This window comes from Scyliorhinus canicula, chromosome 2 (assembly GCF_902713615.1).
Source record: "Scyliorhinus canicula chromosome 2, sScyCan1.1, whole genome shotgun sequence".
NCBI lineage: Eukaryota > Metazoa > Chordata > Chondrichthyes > Carcharhiniformes > Scyliorhinidae > Scyliorhinus > Scyliorhinus canicula.
In genome coordinates, this window is record NC_052147.1 from 35,542,473 (window position 1) to 35,567,260 (window position 24,788).

Sequence of the window (24,788 nt, forward strand, 5' to 3'; positions counted from 1 at the left end):
AAAGAATAGAATCGAATAGTTCAGAAATAGTACATTGAGTAAAATGTGTTGTAATAAACTTAATTTAAGCAATAAACAAAAATCTTGATTGCTGTACGAGCAGAATTGTATAATTCTCTAGTCAGAATGCACTTAGACGTTTTGTGTATAATTTATGGAAAATATTCACTGTCAGTGGATTGGATAGTGTTACGATCACAGCAAATGTTATTTGCTGAACAAGCCACATCCTAGAGAGAAACTTGGCTTATTGATCAAACTTTTTAATGTGTTCTGAAAATGAGGAGAAACCTACTGGGCACAGCAGCGCAGAGTTCCAGTACCAATTTTGGGATTTTAAAAATTTGTTAAGAAGATTTAACCAGATTTATTAAGAAGATTAACTAGGTTTTAAATACTTTTTAACAAGAAGAAAAGAAAAATTAACCGCACAAGATTAAAGTTACATAGTTAAAACCTTCTTACAAAACATTTCCCAAAATATCACTTGGTCAGAATATCCAAGTAAACAGCTTCTTGTCAACACTCCCTTAAAGATTTTAACTATGAATATCCAGTAATATTATTCAAGCAAAATTGCTGTCACTTTAGTAAGGGTATACTGCACAACTACTCACTCTCTTCCACACTGATGTGGAAATCCAAAAATATTTCAAAACAACACTTCTTTCTGCAACAAAAAACATTTGAGGCTTGACTGGATGGCTGATTCAAACTTTGCACCTTCTTGCAGCACAGAGATGTTCCAGGAGATCCTCCTCACAGCCAACCCAACTCAGCTCAACATTTTTCCTTCCTTAACTATCTTTTTTCCCTTTCGTCTTTGATTCCGTTGTCCTCGGCGCCTCGTGGAACTTTTCGAAATATATAAAAATTTCACATTTGTTTCCTATTGCCTCCCCTTTCGATCAAATGATGTTTAATAACCTCCCCTTGTTTACTTAAAACCTTTGCAGGCTGTATAAGTTTTTTTACTCCGTTGAAATTTAACAACCGGAAAGCCAAGTTTGTATGTATCTCCTAATACAAATTTCTAAACTTAACCTATTAAATCCACCATATTGTTGCTTCCTATTACAAATACATGCATTTAGAACCCCTGTCTCTTTTATCTCTCCATCTCCAAGACAAGTTGTCTCCATTAATCATTCCCCAGTTTAATTAAATAATTTATTCACACACAGCCTTCTTTATACAATAACACAATATTCCCCAAAAATATTGGAAAAGATCCCTCTTCACAATAGATAAGAGCCATGACATTGTTCCCTGGTATCAGAGAATTGAGTTGAAATGATATCTCTGGTCATCCATGTATCTAGTTAATCTTTTAGGTAAGCCCCAGCTCCCTATGTCGCAGGTACATATTGCAGTCTGCCCAGATTCATGGAGAACCTTCTTCGGTTTTTCAGAATGAGAGTACACTGAACTTAGGCTTTAAATTGTTGAACGGATTTTTAAGTATTTAATAATAAAGTAAATGAATAGTGGGACAATAACAAAATGGTATTTCCATAGTCGTAATTAAGATTTGTTAACAACAACTTGCATTTATACAGCATTTTTTTTTTTAATAAACAATTTTATTGAGGTAGTTTTTGGCTTTATAAACAATTACAGACATCATCAGAAAGGAAGCAAAAAAGGCAAAAATGTGCAAACATCCACGTACTTTCAATACTTCCATCGTAACATATTGCACAAGCCCGCTCCCCTCCCACCGGTACTACCCGCCATATTTTCCCTCCTACTCTACTCTACCCCCCACCCCCCTCCCCCCACCCCCCTGCTGACGCTCACTCTCCCGCAAAGAAGTCAATAAATGGTTGCCACCTCCGGGTGAACCCCTGCACAGATCCCCTCAAGGCGAACTTAATTTTTTCCATCCCCAGGAAACTCGACATGTCCGCAAGCCACCACTCCGTCTTCGGGGGCTTTGAGTCCCTCCACGCCAATAATATTCGTCGCCGGGCTATCAGGGAAGCAAAGGCCAGCACATCGGCCTCTTTCTCCCCCTGGACCCCCGGGTCTTCCGAAACCCCAGAAATTGCCACCCCTGGACTCATCACCACCCTTGTTTTTAGCACCTGGGACATGACCCCCGCAAATCCCTCCCAGTACCCCCTCAGCTCAGGGCATGCCCAAAACATGTGGTCCTCCCGCGCACCTAACGCATTTGTCCTCTATCCCGAAAAATTTGCTCATCCGAGCCACCGTCATATGGGCCCGGTGAACGACCTTAAATTGGATCAGCCCGAGCCTAGCACATGTTGCGGTCGAGTTTACCCTACTCAGGCCCACAGCCCATCCTCCATTTCCCCACCTATCCCCTCCTCCCATTTAAGTTTCAGTTCCTCTGTCTGGGACCCTTCCTCCCTCATGAGCACCTTATATATACCTGAGACTCTGCCCTCCCCTTCTTCCCTCCTAGAGACTATTCTGTCGAGGATCCCCATTGGCGGGAGGCGCGGGAAAGATGGGACCTGTCTACGAACAAAGTCCCGCAACTGTAAATATCTAAAATCATTTCCCCTTACCAATCCAAATTTCTCCTCCAAGCTCCTCAAACTCGCGAAGCTCCCTTCCAGGAACATATCACCCACCCTTCCCGCCCCTGCTCGCCGCCATACTCGGAACCCCCCATCCATACTGCCGGGGGCAAACCGATGGTTGTCGCAGATTGGCGCCCAGACAGACGCCCCCATCTCCCCCACATGCCTCCTCCACTGGCCCCATATCCGCAGGGTCGCCACCACTACCGGGCTGGTGGTGTACTTGGCCGGCGGCAGCGGTAGAGGAGCCGTGACCAGGGCTTCCAAACTGGACCCCTGCACGAAGCCGCCTCCACCCGCTCCCAAATAGACCCCGTACCCACCATCCACTTCCTTATCATAGCGATGTTGGCCGCCCAGTAATAATTGACCAGACTCGGCAAAGCCAGCCCTCCCTCGCTGCGGTTCCTCTCCAACATCGCCTTCTTCACCCGCGGAGACTTTCCCGCCCAGACAAAGCTCATGATCAGCCCGTTAACTCTTTTGAAGAAGGACTGTGGGATAAAGATCGGGAGGCACTGAAAAATGAACAAAAATCGAGGGAGGATTGTCATCTTTACAGTCTGCACCCTCCCTGCCAGCGACAGCGGGAGTGCATCCCATCTCCGAAACTCTCCCTTCATTTGCTCCACCACCCTGGCCAAATTTAACTTATGCAGCCTGCCCCAGTCTCGTGCCACCTGGATTCCCAAATACCGGACATTTTCCTCAACTAGCCTAAACGGTAGCCCTCTCAATCTGTTCTCCTGGCCCCTTGCCTGGACCACAAACATTTCACGCTTGACCGTATTTAATTTGTATCCTGAGAACTGGCCGAATTCCCTCAGCATTCCCAGTATAGTTCCCATCCCAGCCACTGGGTCCGACACGTACAGGAGCAGGTCGTCTGCATAAAGAGAAACCCTGTGTTCAACCCCGCCCCTCACCATCCCCTTCCAACCCTCTGCGGCTCTCAGCGCAATCGCCAGCGGCTCTATGGCCAGCGCAAACAGCAGCGGGGAGAGCGGGCAGCCCTGCCTGGTCCCTCGGTACAACCTAAAGTACTCCGACACTTCTCTGTTGGTCCTGACGCTGGCCCTCGGGGCCTGATATAATAATTTGATCCAATCCACCAATCCCTCCCCGAACCCAAACCTACCGAGCACCTCCCATAGATAGTCCCACTTCACCCGGTCAAAGGCCTTCTCAGCGTCCATTGCCACCACTACCTCCACCTCTCTACCCGCCGGGGGCATCATTATCACATTGAGCAATCTCCTCAGATTGGCCGCCAGCTGCCTACCTTTCACGAACCCCGTTTGATCCTCCCCAATCACCTCCGGTACACAGTCCTCCATTCTACCCGCCAGTACCTTTGCCAGGAGCTTGGCAAATCAGGGAGATTGGCCTGTAGGACCCGCACACCTCCGGGTCTTTACCCCGCTTCAATATCAGAGATATAGTGGCTTGTGACATTGTCGGCGGCAGGGTCCCTCTGTCCCTTGCCTCATTGAAAACCCTCGCCCAGACCGGGCCCACCAGCTCAGAGAACTTCCTATAAAACTCTACTGGGTATCCATCCGGCCCCGGGGACTTCCCCGACTGCATGGCCTTTAGGCCCCCCAATACCTCCTCTACTCTAATCTGGGCCCCCAACTCTTCCACTCGCGCCCCCCCCCCCCCCCCCCCCCCCCCAACTGTTGGGAATGTTAACCCGTCCAGAAACCTTTTCATCCCCTCCGGTTCTTCCGGCGGCTCCAAAGTATACAGCTTACGACAGAAGTCCCGGAATACCCTATTCAATTCTACCGGATCCTCCACTTTGCGCCCCCCCCCTCGTCCCTCACTCTACCTATTTCCCTGGCCGCCTCCCTCCACCTGAGTTGCTGCGCTAACAGTCTGCTAGCCTTTTCCCCATACTCGTACACCACTCCCCTCGCCTTCCTAAGCTGTTCCACGGCCCTGCTCGTGGATAGTGCCCCCAGTTCCGCCTGTAGCCTCTGCCTCTCCCTGAGTAAAACCTCCACCGGGGACTCCGCGTGCTCTTCATCTATCCGACCCATTTCCCTGACCAATCTATCCATCTCTGCCCGGTCTGCCTTGGCTCTGTGGGCACCAATTGAAATCAGCTCCCCCCGCACTACTGCCTTTAGCGCCTCCCACACGGTCGCCACTGAGACCTCCCCAGTGTCATTCACCTGCAGGTAATTTTTTATACATTTCCGAAGCCTCTCGCAGATCCCCTCCTCCGACAGCAGTCCCACATCTAGCCTCCATTGCGGGCGTTGATAGCTCGCTCCCCCGAACTGCAGGTCCACCCAATGCGGGGCATGGTCTGAAATGGTAATTGCTGAGTATTCCGTGTTCTTTACCTCCCCCATACAGTCCCTGCTTAGTACAAAGAAATCTATCCTGGAATATACTTTATGGACGTGCGAGTAAAACGAGTAGCCCCTTCCTGTTGGCTGTCCCTCTCTCCAGGGGTCCACTGCCCCCATTTGCTCCATAAACCCTTTCAGTTCCCTTGCCATTGCTGAGAGTCTACCCGTTCTGGGACACGACCGATCCAAAGTCGGGTCAAGGACCATGTTAAAGTCCCCTCCCATTATTAGCCTGCGAGAATCCAAGTCCGGGATCTTCCCCAGCACTCTTTTAATGAAGTCCACGTCATCCCAGTTCGGGGCATATATATTCACCAGCACCACTCTTCTCCCCTCCAGTCTGCCCCGTACCATCAGGTATCTGCCCCCCCTGTCTGCGGATATGCCCTCTGCCTCAAATTGCACGCGCTTGTTGATCATGATTGCCACCCCTCTGGACTTCGAGTCCAAGTCCGAGTGGAAGACCTGGCTAATCAAGCCCTTCCTTAGACTGGTCTGGTCTGACACTTTCAGATGTGTCTCCTGCAACATAATTACGTCCGCCCTCAGGGCCCGCAAGTGCGCGAACACCCGCGCCCTCTTAACCGGCCCATTCAGTCCCTTGACGTTCCAGGTGATCAGCCTGGTCGGGGGGCACATCCCACCCCCCCCCACCCCCCACCCCGCCGGTCAGCCATAGCCTTTCTCGGGCCGGCCCCTGACCCGTGCGTCGCGCCATTCCTGGCCCGCCCTTTGGCTGCCTCCACCCTCGACCTCCTTTCCAGTGCCTATTTCAAGTCCCTCTCCCGTCAGCAGAACAACCCCCCCTCCCCTAACCCCATCCCCCGATACCCCCACCCCTGCCATCTACTGGCTGTAACTTCCCCCCCCATCTGACTTCCTTGACTAGCCAATCTGCTAGCCCGGTGACTCAACACTCCGGCGCCTTCCTGTCCCATTCCCCTTGTTTCCCCGTCCTCCTCCCCACCCACTGGGGCAAGCCGGCTCCAGTGTCTTCCGCGAGCTGCACAAAAAGCACAAACCAGCCCAAACAGGAAAAAAAAGAGAAAAAACCACAGAAAAAAGAGAAAAAGCACATAAATGTCCATGAACAAAGGAAAGAGTCTCAAATGTTCTGCTTGGCCCAGCAAACCGTTGAGCAGCAGTCCAGGCACATTCGGCGTTCCTTCCCACAGAAATCCTCGGGCCCTAACTCGCGTCCATGGGGCCTCCTTTCGGGACCAGCCCCAGGTCCCTCATAAAATCCATCGCTTCTTCGGGTTCGGAGAAGTAGTGGTGTTGACCCTGGTGCGTGACCCATAGCCGAGCTGGGAACAGCAGACCAAACTTCACGTGCTTCTTGAACAGCACCTCCTTGACATTCTTAAAGGCTGCTCGCCGCCGAGCCACCTCCTGGCTTAGGTCCTGATAAATGCGGAGAACACTGTTGTTCCACGTGCTGCTCCTGGCGCTCTTTGCCCACTGCAGCACCCGCTCCTTGTCCACGAACCTGTGGAACCTAATCACCATCGGGCGGGGGGGGTCCGCCCGGCCGCCCCTGCCTTGCCTGCACTCTGTGTGCCCCCTCCAGCTCCAGCGGTCGCGGAAAGGCTTCAGTCCCCATCAGCTGCTTCAGCAGGTCTGCTACAAACGCTGCAGCATCAGCTCCCTCCGCCCCCTCCGGGAGGCCGACCATCCTCAGATTGTTCCTGCGGACTCTATTCTCCAGCTCCTCCACTCTGTCCAGCAGTCTTCTCTGCCGCTCTTTCAGGCCGTCCACTTCTAGCGCTGCAACCGTTTGCGCATCCGCCTGCTCCTCCACCGCCTCTCCCAGCTCCTTAACTTTAACATCCTGGGCGTCCAGCCTCTGGTTCAGCTGATCCACCGCTTTCTGGATTGGGTCCAAGCTGTCCCGCTTCAGCGCTTCAAAACTGGACTTCATTACCTGGAGCATGTTATCCAGCGCCAGCTGGATTGCTGAGTCCGGGGTCCGTGTGTCCGCCATCTTAGGTCCCAGGTAATTTTCTTCCGGTCCTTGTCTCTGTCCCTTTTTCTCCTTCTTCTTCTGCCTTCTGGAATCCCGCTGTTCCATGTGCCGCAGCCCGCTCCTCAGCGCCTTCGCTGCCGCTTTCCTTCGCCCAGCTCCTTAAATTTTACCTCCTGGGCATCTGAAGTGGGTCCAATCTGTCCCTCCTCAGCAACTCCAAACTTTTTTTCTTTGTCCTGGAGGAAGGTAGGTCCGTGGGTCCGCCATCTTACCCTTCAGGTCAGCTTCCTCCTTGCCTCCGTCTCTCTCTCTCTCTCTTTCTTCCTCACCTGCTGGCCTCCCACACTTCCATCTGCTGCAGCCCACTCTCCTCTTCTTTTCCGGCAGCCTTTTTGCCGCCCCCGTGGTCCCGCTATCGCGGGGAATCAGCTGTTCAGCCCCGCCGGAGTGAGATCCCACCGAATGTGCGGCTCACTCGAACAATGTAGCAAAATACCCAAGACATTTAACAGCAGTGTTGTCATACTTTATTCCATACTGATCCATTTAAAGAGATATTAGGACAGTTGACCAAAAGCTTTTCCAAAGAAGGTTTTAAGGAATGCCTTAAAGGAGGAGAGGGGGAGAGACTTAGGGAGGGAGGCTCAGACAATTGACGGCACACCCACCAATGATGGACTTTACATTAAATAATCTATTTTGTTTTAATTTTAGATTAAAGTTATCTGTCTTAATTACAGAAAGTGTTGCAGACTCCAATAGTGATCAATCTGACTCTGATCAGTCTGACGTACCAGAACTTGATTCTGAGATTGAACAAGAATTACAGATAAGTTATCATCGACAGGTAAGTTATGTATTTATAAATTGCATTAACGAAGCATTTTTACAGCATATTTAGAAAGCAAAATCTGTATAAGTAACAGAAAGGGATGATACTTATAGTTCAATTTGGCATCTCTGTACTGCATACTTATCAGGGGCTGGTTTAGCACAGGGCTAAATCCCTGGCTTTTAAAGCAGACCAAGGCAGGCCAGCAGCACAGTTCAATTCCTGTACCAGCCTCCCCAAATAGGCGCCGGAATGTGGCGACTAGGGGCTTTTCACAATAACTTCATTTGAAGCCTACTTGTGACAATAAGCGATTTTCATTTCATTTCATTTTCAATTGACATTTTGGGCAGGACTTTCCAGCCAATCCCGCCGGCTGGAACTTCCTGTCCCACCAAAGTCGATCCCAACAGCTGGTTCTCCGGCGGCGCGATGGGTGAGACATGTAAGTTGTCATTAGCTTTGAAGGGACCAGAAGATCCCGCTGACGACCAATGGTGAGCCACCTCTGCCACGGGAAAACCACTTCAGGGGGACAGGAAAATTCAAGTCTTACTCTCAAAAGCCACTTGTTAATATAATTATGCAATTTTAAATAAAATTACAATCATAACCTTTGGATGTCTGTTCCACTGCAAATGACTGTCAATTGCATATTGCATTCAGGTTAAAGCCCTGCCTCCCACTTAGAGTCAAATGTGCAAATAATCATTAATGACTCCAAATGTAGGTTACATTTTGAGATAAAAATAGATTGAAGTGTCGGCTCTCTGCTAATGTAAAAAAACATGAAAACATAAATTTTAAATTAGCAGGTAGTTCAGTGATGAGCTGGAGCAGTGTGAGGCTACAACTCGGGGGTGGCCTCTTTATTGGAATCATAGAAATCACAACATAAATTGAAGCCATTCAGTCTATCACAGCTGAGCTAGCTCTTATATTCTAGGGCTCCGGTCCCCCACCCACATGTTTCTTGGCGGTGTGCCATTCGCTGGTGATGGGATTCTCTTACTTGCGCCACTTTCAAGCCACTCCACGCCAGCAGGAAACAAATTGGCAGGAGTACGCTGCTGGCGGGAACAGAGAATCCCAATGGCCGGAGAATGCCATCCCTACACATATTCTTTTTATCTTATGTTCCCTAATTTACCTTCCATTCTTTTGCTTTCGATGCAAGACTTTATCCTACCTCATGCATTTGCATTTGTTCCATCACATTTTTCATCCAACATGACCCCTGCCCCTATAAATCCCAGGAATATCTGATGTAGCTACGGTGAGACTATGAGGGCAGCATGGTGGCAGTGATCAGCATCAGGGACCTGGGTTCAATTCTGTCCTTGGGTCACTGTCTGTGACGTTTATGCATTCTTCCTGTGTCTGTGTGTGTTTCCTCTGGGTGCGGCAGTCTCCTCCCATGGTCCAAAGATGTGCGGGTTAGGTGGATTGGCCACGCTAAATTGCCCATTACTGTCCAGGGATGTGTAAGTTAGGTTATAGGGATAGGGAATGGACATAGCATGGTAGCACAATGGGTAGCACTGTTGCTTCACAGCTCCAGGGTCCCAGGTTCGATTCCTGGCTTGGGTCACTGTCTTTGTGGAGTCTGCACGTCCTCCCCGTGTCTGCAAGGGTTTCCTCCGGGTGCTCCGGTTTCCTTCCACAAGTCCCGAAAGACAAGGGCCGGGATTCTCCGTGTCTCCGCACCCCAATCGTGCTCGGCACGGGGGCGGAGAATGGGCCTGAGACCCGTGATCGGGTCCGATGCCGCTTCCGCGATTCCCGGGGACCGGAGAATCAACGGCAATCGCGCGCGCGCGGTTGATGCGGCGCGGTCGGGGGCCATTGAAAGAGGCCCCCGCGGCGATCCTCCGCCGCCAACTGGCCGTGGTGCCCCATGGTTCCACCCGGCGGAAGCAGTGGCAGCTGCTGACTCAGTCCGCGGCCACCCTGGTGGGGGGCGGGAGATTCGTCACCTGGGGGGTGCTCCAGGACGGCCAGGCTTGCGATCGGGAGCCACCGATCGGCGGGCGTACGCGATCTGGGGGGGCCTATATTTTTGGGGCCGGCCCGCGGTGTGGGTCGGCCACGTCGCACAGGGCCGCCGCGCATATGCACAGACCCACGGCCGGAAGTGCAGGGCCCCTTATCGGCAGCCAGAGCTGCGAGGAGCACTTTGGGATCCTGCTAGCCCCCTGCAAAACACAGAATCATTCTGGACTTTCTCCCGGAAAGTCCAGAGTGATTCACGCCCATTATCTCACTGGCGCGGGGACATAGCCCCATTATGAGAGAGTTCCACCCATGCTGTTTGGTAATTTGGACATTCTGAATCCTCCCTCTTCCCGAACAGGTGCTGGAATTTGGCGACTAGCAGCTTTTCACTAACTTTACGTGGGTAGAGTGCTCATTCGAAGTGTCAGTGCAGACACGCTGTGCCAAATGGCCTCCTTCTTCAATGTAGAGATTCTATGATTTAGACTCGTAGCCTTGTTCTGCCCAGTGTTCAGTCAGGTAGCTGATGCTGTGACTTCTGAATAGACTAGTATCCTTGCATACTAACAGACAGAGGAACTGGCCGGCCACAAATCCATTGCCATAATGGGGACCCAGGAATTTTTAAAAAACTGTAAAGCCCTTAATCTTTGCCGTTCTCTTTCAATGTTTTTCATCATTTCTATAATGGGAAGGGCCAGGGCTCCATGGAACTCTTCCATATATAGCCTAAGAAATTTCTGGGACAAATACATCACTTCCTTGAGTTTATAGTCAATGCCACAAAGTATGAAATCCTGAATTACAGTTATCTGTTTGTGGCCATTTTAATCTATTCTGGCAACTTTAAGTCTAAATGTATCTATTTAGGGCAATTGTGAGTAAGATCATTATGTGTGATAGTATATGTAGTGTGGTGAATTCACACTGTATTGTAATTCACACTGTATTGCATTGCATTGTATTATGTCTTTGTGGGCTCTGTATGTGAGCCGTTGCGTGGCTCTGCCCATAGGGGGAGATGAGGAGCTTGTACAGGGCTCCACACTTGCCTCCGCCCATGGCTCCGCCCATGGCCCCTCCCACTACCGGAAGTATAAATTGCTGCAGCCGTGAGCCTGCCCTCAGTTCTTCTGGTCGCAGGCAGGCTCAGTTGTAAGACTATTAAAACCACAGTTTACTTCCAATCGTGTCTCTAGTGAATTGATGGTCACATCAATTTAATAGTCTTAGAAAACTTGAAGAAAACTACTATGGAATCAGCCCTCAAACCTGATCGACTAGAACTTGACCCGCAGGCTGCAGAGGCGAAGGACATCTTCCTACACTGGCTTTGATGTTTCAAGGCCTACCTGGCTGAATCAAGCACATCAGAGACTACAGAGGAGCAGAAACTCAGCCTACAGCACGCACGGGTGAGCCATCGTATCTCTACGCAACTCAATTGTACCACCTCATATACTGAGGCCCTGGCTATGCTCGACTGATTGTACGTGCGGCCGATTAACGAGGTCTACGTGCGGCACATTTTCACAACCCGCCGCCAGCGCCCCGCAGAGTCGCTAGAGGACTTTCTGCGCGATTTAAAAGCTCTTGCTCGGGACTGCAATTTTCAGGTTGTAACGGCCTCCCAGCATATGGAACTCGTTGTCCGTGATGTAGACGTTGCAGGGCTGAGGTCTAACTATGTGCGCCAGCGATTACTTGAGAAAGGGGCCCAGAACTTGGATGACACGGTAGAGTTAGCTATGGAGGTCGCGTTCCGCAGTCTGAACTCATTCCCCGCGGGCCAAGCGACCCCATCGTGGGCCCCCGACCAGTGACTGCCCCAGACCTGCGCCGTACGACCACCCACCCACTATGGAGCGCCAGCGTGCCATTATTGTGGCCAACCCCAACACCCACGGCAGCACTGCCCAGCCCACAACGCGACTTGCAGCAGCTGTGGTCGCAAAGGACACTATGCCCGAGTATGCCTGGCAAAATCATAACTTTATAACTCCCCCGCAGTCCAGAGCACTCGCCTCCCAAACTCGCAGGCCCGCAGACCCCGTAATGCTGCAGCGTGTCTGCCGACTCATCCTCCACCCGACATGTGCGACTCATGGGGGCCGCCATCTTGGCTATCGTCCTCCACGCGGCCGGCCACGTGCCGAGTCATGGGGGCCGCCATCTTGGACGCCATCTTCCTCGCCGCCCGCCACGTGCGATCCACGGGGGCGGCCATTTTGGACACTATCTTCTTCATCACCCGCCACGTGTGATCAACGGGGGCCGCCATCTTGGCCATCAACCGAACCGAACCTCGACGACTACGACCACAGCGGATAGTCATCACGGGGCCACTCCAGCACTGCTGATCGTGCCGCCGAGTACCCGCAACTCAACGCAGTCACGTTGGACCAGTCGCGTCCGAAGCACCTCCAGAGCTCGATGATGTCCGTTAAAATCAATGGGTACAGGACACCTCTTTGAATGCGGGAGCACCGAGAGCTTCATACATCCTGACCTGGTAAGACACTGTTCGCTCCCTATCTTCCCTGCACGGCAAATTATCTCCCTCGGCCTCGGGCTCGCACTCGGTCCACATACAAGGGCGCACCATCACAACCCTAACGATTCAGGGCGGCAGCTACTCTAATTTCCAGCTGTACGTACTCCCCGACCTCTGCTCCCCACTCTGACTCGGGCTCGATTTCCAATGTAATCTCAAGAGCCTCACACTCAGCTTCAGCGGACCCCTACCTCCACTCACTATCTGCAGTCTAGCGACACTTAAAATCGACCCCCCTCCAATCTTCGCTAATCTCACTGCTAACTGCAAACTCGTAGCCACTCGCAGCAGGCGGTACAGCCTGCAGGACAGGGTATTTATTAGAGCCTAAGTCCAGCGGCTCCTACGTGAGGGAGTCATAGAGGCCAGTAACAGCCCCTGGAGAGCTCAGGTGGTGGTCGTCAAGACCGGGGAAAAGTTCCGGATGGTGGTTGATTACAGCCAAACCATTAACCGGTTCACACGCCTCGATGCGTACCCCTCCCCAGAATTGCAGACATGGTCAGTCACATTGCCCAGTACCGCATATTCTCCACGGTGGATCTGAAGTCTGCTTACCACCAGCTCCCAATCCGCCCGGAGGACCGCCACTACACGGCGTTCGAGGCAGATGGCCGTCTCTTCCATTTCCTCCAGGTCCCCTTTGGCGTCACGAATGGGGTCTCGGTGTTCCAACGAACAATGGACCGAATGGTGGACCAGTACGGGCTGCGGGCCACGTTTCCGTACTTGGACAATGTCACCATCTGCGGCCATGATCAGCAGGACCACGACGCCAACCTCCACCGATTCCTCCAAACCGCCCAGAAACTCAATCTCACCTACAATACGGAGAAATGCGTTTTCCGCACTACCAGACTAGCCATCCTCGGCTATGTCGTGGAAAACGGAGTCCTGGGCCCCGATCCGGACCGTATGCGCCCCCTCTTACAACTCCCTCTCCCTCATTGTCCCAGGGCCCTCAAGAGGTGCCTGGAATTCTTCTCTTATTACGCCGAGTGGGTCCCCCCCCTATGCGGACAAAGCCCGCCCACTATTTAAAACCACACTCTTCCTACTGTCAGCAGAGGCCCGCCAGGCCTTCAACTGCATCAAGGAGGACATCGCCAAAGCCGCCATGCGGGCAGTGGATGAATCCGTCCCCTTCCAGGTGGAAAGCGACTCCTTAGCGGTCGCTCTCGCCACCACTCTGAATCAGGCAGGGAGACCAGTCGCCTTCTTCTCCCGAACCTTCTCTGCTTCGGAACTTCGACACTCCTCAGTCGAAAAGGAAGCTCAAGCCATTGTGGAAGCCGTACGGCACTGGAGGCACTACCAGTAGGAGGTTTACCCTCATCACCGACCAAAGATCGGTTGCCTTCATGTTTGACAACTCGCAAAGGGGCAAAATTAAAAATGATAAAATCTTGTGGTGGAGGATCGATCTCTCCACCTATAATTACGATATCATATATCGACCGGGGAAGCTCAACGAGCCCCCAGATGCCCTGTCCCACGGCACGTGCGCGAGCGCGCAAGACGACCGCCTAAAGGCTATCCACAACGACCTCTGCCACCCGGGGGTCACCCGGCTCGCCCACTACGTCAAAGCCCGAAACCTGCCTTTCTCCACCGAGGAGGTAAAAGCCATCACCAGGGATTGCCCGATCTGCGCGGAGTGCAAACCGCACTTCTATAGACCAGACAAGGCCCACCTGGTAAAGGCATCCCCTTTGCTATCCTGTGCCCCGATATGACCTACCACACAGTCATTAGGACCCTGCACAGTGTCTTCACCCTGTTCGGTTTCCCCAGCTACGTACACCGTGACAGGGGTTCGTCCTTCTTGAGCGACGAGCTGCGTCAGTACCTGCTCGACAAGGGCTTCGCCTCCAACAGGACTACCAGCTGCAACCCCAGGGGGAACGGGCAGGTGGAGAGGGAGAACGCGACAGTCTGGAAGACCGTCCGACTGACCCTCCAGTCCAGGAATCTCCCGACCTCCCATTGGCAGGGGGTCCTCCCCGACGCGCTCCATGCAATTAGGTCCCTCCTATGCACCGCCACCAACCAGAGCCCTCACGAACGACTATTTGTTTTCTCTAGGGGCACTACCACGGGGGGTTCGCTCCCATCCTGGTTGAGGACACCGGGCCCGGTTCTCCTCCGGAAGCACGTCCGGACACACAAAACAGACCCACTAGTGGAGAGAGTGCTACTGCTTCATTCGAACCCCCAATACGCCTTTATTGAATATGCCGACGGCCGTCAGGACACCGTTTCCCTCCGGGACCTGGCGCCTGCTGGATCCACCACCACCTCCACCACCGACGAGGTACCCCTCACACTACACCCCACCCAACCCCCCCACAACCTGCGCCCCTGCGCCTATAGGTTCCCTGCCCACGCTCGGCGCCCCCGCGCCTATGGGTTTCCTGCGTCGCCCGTCGCACCGGTCAGGAATGAAGCTCGGGCCGAAACACCCCCGGAGTCCACCTTCATACCCACCCAGATCGTCACCACCCAGCCACCCGAAGGGGCTGCAACCCCGGTGCTCCGCCGATCCCAAAGGACGACTCGGCCACTGGACCGGCTCAACTTGTAGACCCGTCACCCCCGCCGGACTTGATTTTTTTTTTACAGTGGGTGAATGTGGTGAATTCACACTATATTGTAATTCACACTGTATTGCATTGTCATAGAAGTTACAGTACAGAAGGAGGCCATTTGGCCCATCGAATCTGCACCGGCTCCTGGAAAGAGCACCCTACCAAAGCCCACACCTCCACTCTATCCCCATAACCCAGTAACCCCACCCAACACTAAGGGTAATTTTGGATACTAAGGGCAATTTAGCATGGCCAATCCACCTAACCTGCACATCTTTGGACTGTGGGAGGAAACCGGAGCACCCAGAGGAAACCCACGCACACACGGGGCGAACGTGCAGACTCTGCACAGACAGTGACCCAAGCCGGGAATCGAACCTTGGACCCTGGAGCTGTGAAGCAATTGTGCTAACCACTATGCTATCGTGCTGCCCATTGCATTGTATTATGTCCTTGTGGGCTCTGTATGTGAGCCGTTGCGCAGCCCTGCCCATAGGGGGAGATGAGGAGCTTGTACAGGGCTCCACCCTTGGCTCCGCCCACGGCCCCTCCCACTACCGGAAGTATAAATTGCTGCAGCCGTGTGCCTGCTCTCAGTTCTTCTGGTCGCAGGCAGGCTCAGTTGTAAGACTATTCAAACCACAGTTTACTTACAATCATGTCTCTAGTGAATTGATGGTCACATCATGTAGTGCATCAGATTCTCTAATGAAAGAACGGGGAATCCTGGAATGTAGTTTTCCCCCACAGAGAAGTTTAAACTCTATTCTAATGAGCTCACTTTTCTAGTTGCACCACTTTAATGTGTAAATGTTTCCTTCTAAAAGTTGGAAATTTGTTTTTCTTTCAATAGATTTACAAAGAAGACCTACCTCAGCTTAAAGAGAAAAGTAAAGAAAAGTGTCAAGTAGCAACTTCAAAGAAACGGGACAAACCTCCAGATAGCAGTGTGCGCTTACATTTTGTTCATGGGTAGGATGTTCTTGAAAGCATACTTTTTTTGAAATGGTTCAATTCAATGAGCCAATACCTGTAGTAAAGTTCTTCACTTAACGAGCCATATCTGCAAACGGAACAGATTGATGGCTACCAAATCTGGGAGGCTCCAGAAGATGGTCTATCCGACTGTAGCTGTCAACTTATTTGTCCTGTTGTCGCACACTCAACGAGGCTGCTAACTGACCCTCTATTTAAGGCTTGACACTACAACATAGGCGACTCTTGACACATTTGCCAGCCTCCTCATCATTATACCAAGGATAAGTTAAAGAACAAACAAACCCACATGGTAAAATTAGTGAGCTGAGAACAAACTTAAAATCTAATTGAAGGAGTGAAACCTCAGTCGTTTTATCCATTTCTCCCACAGATGTTAGAAAGATATATCTGTGAGGAACGACAGAAGAAAACACAGTATAGGAATAAAAATTGACATTACCACTATGTAACTTTCTTTTATCTTTCAGTTACAGGGGCTATGACTGCAGGAACAATCTATTTTACACTCAAACTGGAGAGATTGTATACCATGTCGCAGCAGTAGGAATAGTATATAATCGTCAACAGAATATACAACGATTCTACCTTGGCCATGATGATGACATTATCTGTCTCGCAATTCATCCTTTAAAGGATTATATATCAACAGGCCAGGTAGTGCATGTTTATTTAAATAACTATTGATGGGAGAGGATCGCACAGTGGGTGTATTTTGTTAAATATTAAGTATTTTGCCCAGTTGCAAAATTCAAAAAAAGGTGTATGAAGAACTCATGGCTAGAAGGAAATATTTATTTTGCATTTTCTTCACCATTTTGTGTCTCAACTCACAGGATGGAGTTGCAGTTGCGATGGCATTTACAGAACCTTAAAGGATTATGCCCTGAAAAATCGCAATGGGGATCCAATCTAGATACTGATGAGATGGTATCAAACCCAGAAAAGTCTGAATGGTTTGATAGCCGATCAGTTCAGATTTTTATTTTCTTGTCCAGGCATCTCTGATTGCTAACTAAACCAGCCAACCCTACTCCAAAAGGAACCTTATGGACATCAGTTCCTGTGAAATATTAACTGGAAATGCTCAGAAGGTCAGGTCAGCTGTTGCTGGATAGTTCCAACATTTTTGGATTTTCAGCATTAAGTGGGTTGCCTTTTGTATTAGTTCCCATGAGATGTGTTTCATGACTGACATGGGTTTTGGCCCCTATTGTTGTGTCTCCACTAATATAAACTTTAACAGTCCAGCTTCCTTGCAGTCATGAACATCTTTCTCTGGCTTTGTCTTGGGGTTTTTTCACTCCTCTGTTATTACCAGTTCTGTTTCAGTGAGAGAAATCTTTTGTCCACACAATAACGTTTTCGCTGTTAGTTTTGATGTTTAATTTTAATGTCAAATTTAAAATTCTAAGTTAAGTTCAGAAGATTGATCACCAGATATACTGCTATAGCAACTTTTCGTTATCTGATTTAGCTACAGATTGGAATCTGCATTGCAATGTTGAAGGCGATTATAGTGCATCATAGAAATAACATTCAAATAATATCATTTAAAATTGAGATGTCTGTTCAGTCAGCCAAACTAAAATACAGTGTGAGTACCTACTTTGCGATATGTTTTCCCCTGCAGAGCCCATAATGTCATTCTTCTTACAATGCTATAATGAATGGATCACTAAATGTATCATTATTCAGCTTGTACTGCTGATTATCAGATCAATTGCATCCACTAGTACAAGTGCAAAGACAATATTGCGGATGCTGAAGTAAAGACAGAAATGCTAGAATTGCTCAACATGTCTGGTAGCATCTGTGGAGAGAGAAACTGTTGATAATTCAGATCATTCAGGAGCACAAAATGGCATTCTTGGAGACAACTTTATCAGAGATTCAATAATTCTGTTTGAGGCAGGAGGAGTTAGTGATGTCACTTCAAACCAAGGCTTTGTGGAATTGCCAGTCTTGGTCTCACTCCCGCAGGAATACAGGCACAAAGTATCAACATGAAGGAATGAGTAGAGCCCTTCAAAGGTAAGAGGTGGTAGCTATTAATTTGATTTGGGAAGCCATGAATAATTGAACAAAGATTTTCACTGCCACATTAAAGGAAATGGTAGAGATTGAGAGCAAGTCAGCAGACGAGAGCTGTCTTGTTAATACACTTCAATCAAGTTTTCCTTCTCACTACAGGGAAAGTCTTTATCAATTGTATTCTTGCGAGAGTGAGACCAAGACTGGCAATCCCACAAAATCTTGGTTTGAAGTGACATCCTAGCATTCTGTGGTTCTAATCAAAGACACCACTCAATTTTATATATAATATTCAATATTTGAACATTTGTTTGGGGAATTAAAAAGGGTTGGAGATAGTTAGGCAAACTATTATTTCTTATTGCACTTTTTGGTTGATGAGTACCTGTTGCTGGCTGTCATACGTCTGGCTAACATTAAATAGTATTCACAGAATAACTGTAGTGTTCTATGTTCTATGTTCTATTTGTTCAGGAGTTACTGCTTTGGTAGCAGCTATCTACTATTTGTGTTGTATAATTAGCTGTCATGGTGGTCATTCTTCAATTTTAATTATAAGCCTGTTATCATACTGATGTGACCATCAATTTACGCGAAACAGAGAATGGATGTAAACTGTGGCTTTAATCGACTAGAACAGTGCCTGCCTGCGACTGCTCTGCTAGTGAGAGCCACCTACAGGGCTACTGCTCTTTATACCTCCCCTCAAGGGGTGGAGCCAACATGATACATTCCAGGTAATATCTTAAAATGGTCCATCGGTGGAGCCCTCATGGGCAACAGCGTGATAGAGTGACATATATGATGAATGGTTAATGCAGTACATTCACCACACATACATATCCTGTTGTCTAATACTCTGTTTAAATTGGAAAATGTTTGTAAACTATAATTCTGAAACAAAATCCAATTCTTAGCATCTTGAGCTTGCTGCCCATGTCCTTTCAACATTGAGCTCCTCTGGGATTACATTTGTCATGCGAGAGTACCTTTAAGAAATGGGTATTTAAGAAATGTATCTTTAAGAAATGGGTGTTAGAGATGTCAGAGTTGGGTGGAGCTGGGCTGTCTGTCAGCTTTTTACTTTTGTTTTATGCTGTTTGCTGCAGGGTATGTTTTAGTTTTGTTTTCAGTGTTGTTTTCAGTGTTGGAGCTGAAGTCAGACGGAGCAGGTGTACTGTTGATCTCTCTGCTATAAAAGACTGTCTCTTGATCATTTGGTGAATTCAGAATTATAAATGTTTTCAGTAGTGAATGTAAACCTGATGTGCTTCTGTTAAAAGGTGTTTCTTCTGTCTTCTGGGTGTTGTATGGGCAGTTATTAAGGATTACTTAGTGTTGTATTCTTTGCGGGGTGTATTTGAATTGATGGTTGCTAAGATGTTCACTGTATGTTTTAGGTTAACTTCAGTTCCTAGAATAAACATTGTTTTGCTTTAAAAAAATACTTTTCCATTTCTGCAGTACCACATCTGTAGAGTGGGCCGTGTGCTCCCCATACAACAATCTATTAAAAGTTCTGGGTCAGGTGAACTCCATGCTACACTTTGGGGTTCCCTAAACCCTGGCCCATAGCACATTCTAATTTGAGACTGATTTTTTCAGTGATTAGAAATTAACATAACAATGTCTGTTGTCGCATTAATACGTAGCAGAAACTTTCAGATTCAATTTCCTGTTTATATTGAACTGGCTTATCTGAACACATCATTTATAGTTAGCCTGGAATAAGGAGTAAGGAATGAACAGGATTTAAGCTCCATATTGCTATTCAGTGACTCCTATCGTAGTGTGTGCATGTGAGCAAACTAGGGGAGAACAGGATTAGGCTGTAGTGCATTCCGTTTGAATAAACTGCTGACATTAACTATCTAGGATTATACATGAAGAATGGTTACAAAAAACAAGATGCCAGACCCTTGTCCAGATTAGGAATGTCCATATAGTGAAAAAAAAATCTTTGTGATATTTCTTCTGAATAAGTAACTAACCCGTTGTTTGTGAAGTGCGCTTTCATTTCTATTAATAGAGCAGTTACTTTCATATTACACCATAAAAAAGTCTCTAGACAACTGTAAATAAGAATTATAAATTAGTTTCCTCTGTTTAGGTGAGTCGCGATTCTGCAATTCATATCTGGGATGCAGAGCTATTGAAGCCATTATCGATTTTAAAAGGACATCACCAGTTTGGAGTTTGTGCAGTAGATTTTTCAGGTAAAGTATAACACTATTTATTGTAATCTCGTACTCGTGCTGCATAATAAAGGCAAATTCTAAACATACAAATATTCAACAACGTTTGGTGCCGTCCTATGAATTCATTCATCGCCAATGCTGTCACCAAATGTGAACCTCCTTGTACTTGTATACAGTACTTTAGAGGATGAGAAGGGAGATTTAATAATGGGATATGAGAAAATGGCTGAGGAACTGAACAGGTTTTTTGTGTCGGTCTTCACAGTGGAAGACACAAATAACATGCCAGTGACTGATAGAAATGAGGCTATGACAGGTGAGGACCTTGAGATGATTGTTATCACTAAGGAGGTAGTGATGGGCAAGATAATGGGTCTAAAGGTAGACAAGTCTCCTGGCCCTGATGGAATGCATCCCAGAGTGCTAAAAGAGATGGCTAGGGAAATTGCAAATGCATAGTTTACCAAAATTCACTAAACTCTGGGGTGGTCCCGGTGGATTGGACATTAGCAAACGTGACACCACTGGTTAAAAAAAGAGGTAGGCAGAAAATGGGTAATTATAGGCCAGTGAGCTTACCTTCGGTAGTAGGGAAGATGCTGGAATCTATCATCAGAGAAGAAATAGCGAGGCATCTGGATGGAAATTGTCCCATTGGGCAGACGCAGTATGGGTTCATAAAGGGCAGGTCGTGCCTAACTAATTTAGTGGCATTTTTTGAGGATATTACTAGAGCGGTCGATAATGGGGAACCAATGGATGTGGTATATCTGGATTTCCAGAAAGCCTTTGACAAGGTGCCACACAAAAGGTTGCTGCATAAGATAAAGATGCATGGCATTAAGGGTAAAGTAGTAGCATGGATAGAGGATTGGTTAATTAATAGAAAGCAAAGAGTGGGGATTAATGGGTGTTTCTCTGGTTGGCAATCAGTAGCTAGTGGTGTCCCTCAGGGATCAGTGTTGGGCCCACAATTGTTCACAATTTACATAGATGATTTGGAGTTGGGGACTAAGGGCAATGTGTCCAAGTTTGCAGACGACACTAAGGTGAGTGGTAAAGCAAAAAGTGCAGAGGATACCGGAAGTCTGCAGAGGAATTTGGATAGGTTAATTGAATGGGCTAGGGTCTGGCAGATGGAATACAATGTTGACAAATGTGAGGCTAACCATTTTGGTAGGAATAACAGCAAAAGGGATTATTATTTAAATGATAATTTTATCATGCTGTTGTGCAGGGAGACTTGGGTGTGCTTGTGCATGTGTTACAAAAAGTTGGTTTACAGGTGCAACAGGTAATTAAGAAAGCAAATGGAATTTTGTCCTTCATTGCTAGTGGGATGGAGTTTAAGACTAGGGAGGTTATGCTGCAATTGTATAAGGTGTTAGTGAGGCCACACCTGGAGTATTGTGTTCAGTTTTGGTCTCCTTTCCTGAGAAAGGACGTACTTGCGCTGGAGGATGTGCAGAGGAGATTCACTAGGTTAATCCCAGAACTGAAGGGGTTGGATTACGAGGAGAGGTTGAGTAGACTGGGATTGTACTCATTGGAATTTAGAAGGATGAGGGGAGATCTTATAGAAACATATAAAATTATGAAGGGAATAGATAGGATAGATGCGGGCAGGTTGTTTCCACTGGCTGGTGAAAGCCGAACTAGGGGGCATAGCCTCAAAATAAGGGGAAGTAGATTTAGGACTGAGTTTAGGAGGAACTTCTTCACCCAAAGGGTTGTGAATCTATGGAATTCCTTGCCCAATGAAGCAGTTGAGGCTCCTTCATTAAATGTTTTAAGATAAGGATAGATAATTTTTTGAAGAATAAAGGGATTAAGGGTTATGGTGTTCGGGCCGGAAAGTGGAGCTGAGTCCACGAAAGATCAGCCATGATCTCATTGAATGGCGGAGCAGGCTCGAGGGGCCGTATGGCCTACTCCTGCTCCTAGTTCTTATATTCTTATGTACAATATGTAATTCCTGCTAGTGAATTTTTGATACTTCTGCATGCTTGATAACTATATATATATATGCAAAATATTTCCTTGCTAAGAATTCTATTTTTATAAACTTGATATTCAACAGTGAATGCTTACATTGCTATCTGAACTCTTAGCTTCAATGTTGATTAAAGTAGACTATTGACATTATGCATATGGAGTTTTTTTTGTCCTCCAGTCAGGCCTTAGATTCCACACCTTGAGAATAACTTTGGGCATGCTGGTGAATTTCTGTTCTGACGACAAACGTCTGTGAACTCCCTCTTTGTCTTGAACACTCACCGTTAATTTTCTAACTCCTGTTGCTTTCGTTCTGCCACATGTGCAAATTGATGATTTCTCAGTTTCAAGCTACTGTACATTTCTATCCCATAATTCTCACCTCCCAATTCACCAGCCTTCACCAAAGATTTAGAAATAGATTCCATAAACAATTAAGGCACTCAAAATTGCTGTTTAATAATAAGGTAGGTTCGCTGAGTCATTGATAGCTTAATTTTTCTGTGCAATGTTGGTTCCACATCCAGTGTCCAAAGGAATAAGGTCTAGGCAACTAAAAACAGACAAAGACTTTGAAGAATATGGGGAAAGTAAGAACAAACTCAAAACAGGGAGTTAGGAGGGCTAAAAGAGGCCATGAAATACCATTGGCAAGCAGGGTCAAGGAAAATCCCAAGCCCGTTTATACATATATAAAGAGCAAAGGGCTAGCACGGGAACGAGTAGGCCCACTCAAGGACAAAGGAGGGAAGTTGTACGTGGAGTCAGAGGAAGTGGGTGAGATCCTTAATGAGTACTTTGCATCGGTATTCACCAAGGAGAGGGACATGACGGATGTTGAGGTTAGGGATGGGTGTATGAATACTCTAGGACATGTCAGCATAATGAAAGAGGAGGTTTTGGATATCTTAAAATGCATTAAAGTAGACAAGTCCCCTGGGCCGCATGGGATCTATTCCAGGTTACTGTGGGAGGCAAGAGAGGAAATAGCTAGGGCCTTAACATATCTTTGCATCATCTTTGACCACAGGCAAGGTTCCAGAGGACTGAAGAATAGCCAATGTTGTCCCTTTCTTTAAGAAGGGAAGCAGGGATAATCCAGGTAATTATAGGCTGGTGAGCCTTACGTCAGTGATGGGAAGCTGTTGGAGAAGATACTGAGGTACAGGATTTATTCACATGGACTTGTTAGTGATAGGCAATATGGTTCTGTACGGAGAAGGTCATGTCTTACCAACTTGATAGAGTTTTTTGAGGAGGTGACAAAATGAATTGATGAGGGAGAGGCTGTGGATGTCATCTACATGGACTTTAGTAAGGCATTTTGCAAGGTCCTCGTGGCAGACTGGTACAAAAAATAAAGTTGCATGGGATTTGGGTGTGCTAGCTAGATGGATAAAGAACTGGCCTGCCAACAGGAAACCGAGAGTAACAGTGGAAGGGAGTATTTCCGAATGGAGATCTGTACTAGTGGTGTTCTACAGGGATCAGTGTTGGGACCAATGTTGTTTGTAATATGTATAAATGATCTGGAGGAAAATGTAGGTGGCCAAATTAGCAAGTTTGCAGATTACACTAAGATAGGTGGAGTTGCAGATAGTGAAGGGGCTGTCAGAGAATACAGCAGAAGAGAGTTGGGCAGAGAAATGGCAAATGGAGCTCACTCTGGACAAATGCGAGTTGATGTATTTTGGAAGACCAAATTGAGGTCTGAATTATACAGTAAATGGCAGAACCATACAGAGGGATCTGGGCCTTCAGTTCCATAGTTCCATGAAAGTGGCAATGCAGGTGGATAAGGTGGTCAAGAAGGCATATGGCATGCTTGCCTTCATCAGCCAGGGCATTGAGTATAAGAGTTGGCAGGTCATGTTACAGTTGTATTAAACTTTAGTTAGGCCACATTTGGAATATTGCATGCTGTTCTGGTCGCCACACGACCAGAAGGACAAGGATGCTTTGGAGAGTGTGCAAAGAAGGTTTACCAGGATGTTGCCTGGTCTGGAGGGAGCTATGAGGAGAGGTTGTATAAACTTGGATTGTTTTCTTCAGAAAGACGGAGGCTAAGGAGGGACCTTATTTGAGGTCTACAAAATTCCGAGAGGTATAGACAGGTGAATAGTCATAAGTTTTTTACCGTGATGGAAGACTCCATTACAAGGGGGCACAGGTTGAAGCTGAGAGGGGGAAAGTTTAGGGGAGATGTGCGGGGAATGTTTTTCACACAGAGGGTGGTGGATGCCTGGAATGCGTTTCCAGTGTAGTTGGTGGAGGCAGGCACGATAGCAGCGTTTAAGATGTATCTTGATAGATACATAAAATGGTGGGGAATCATTTGGACAATCGGTAGTAGGTCTAAATAAGGAATTTAGACCTACTAAATTCGCAGTATTTAGGCGCAGGCTTGGTGGGCCAAAGTGCCTGTTCCTGTGCTGTAATGTTTTTCTTTCTTTGAGTTTGTTCTTGTGGTTTCCTCCCACAAGTCCCAAAAGACTTGGGGCGCGATTCTCCCAGAGGGGGAGAAATCGTAAGGCTGGCGTCAAATCTGGGCGGGTTTGACGCCAGCCCCCCCCTCCCCGACCGGGAACCGATTCTGGTCCCCGGTCGGGGCTAGCATGCCGCCGCCGTAAACTCCGGCATCGCGGGCTTAACGAATTTCGTTAAGCCCGCTTGCCAGAGTTTGCGCCGGCTGACGCGTCATATGACGTCAGCCGCGCA

General features: G+C 48.0%; 1 protein-coding gene across 8 annotated transcripts in view; it reads left to right on the forward strand.

Moving 5' to 3' along the window:
- Positions 1 to 24,788, forward strand: part of LOC119952316 (echinoderm microtubule-associated protein-like 5) — a 298,867-nt gene that overhangs the window by 146,528 nt on the left and 127,551 nt on the right. For all 8 annotated transcript variants that reach the window (XM_038775979.1, XM_038775973.1, XM_038776000.1 and 5 more), the window contains 4 exons: positions 7,619 to 7,725; positions 15,701 to 15,819; positions 16,314 to 16,500; positions 19,988 to 20,093. In XM_038775979.1, coding sequence (XP_038631907.1) covers positions 7,619 to 7,725; positions 15,701 to 15,819; positions 16,314 to 16,500; positions 19,988 to 20,093 — 519 coding nt within the window. The remainder of the gene's footprint in view (positions 1 to 7,618; positions 7,726 to 15,700; positions 15,820 to 16,313; positions 16,501 to 19,987; positions 20,094 to 24,788) is intronic.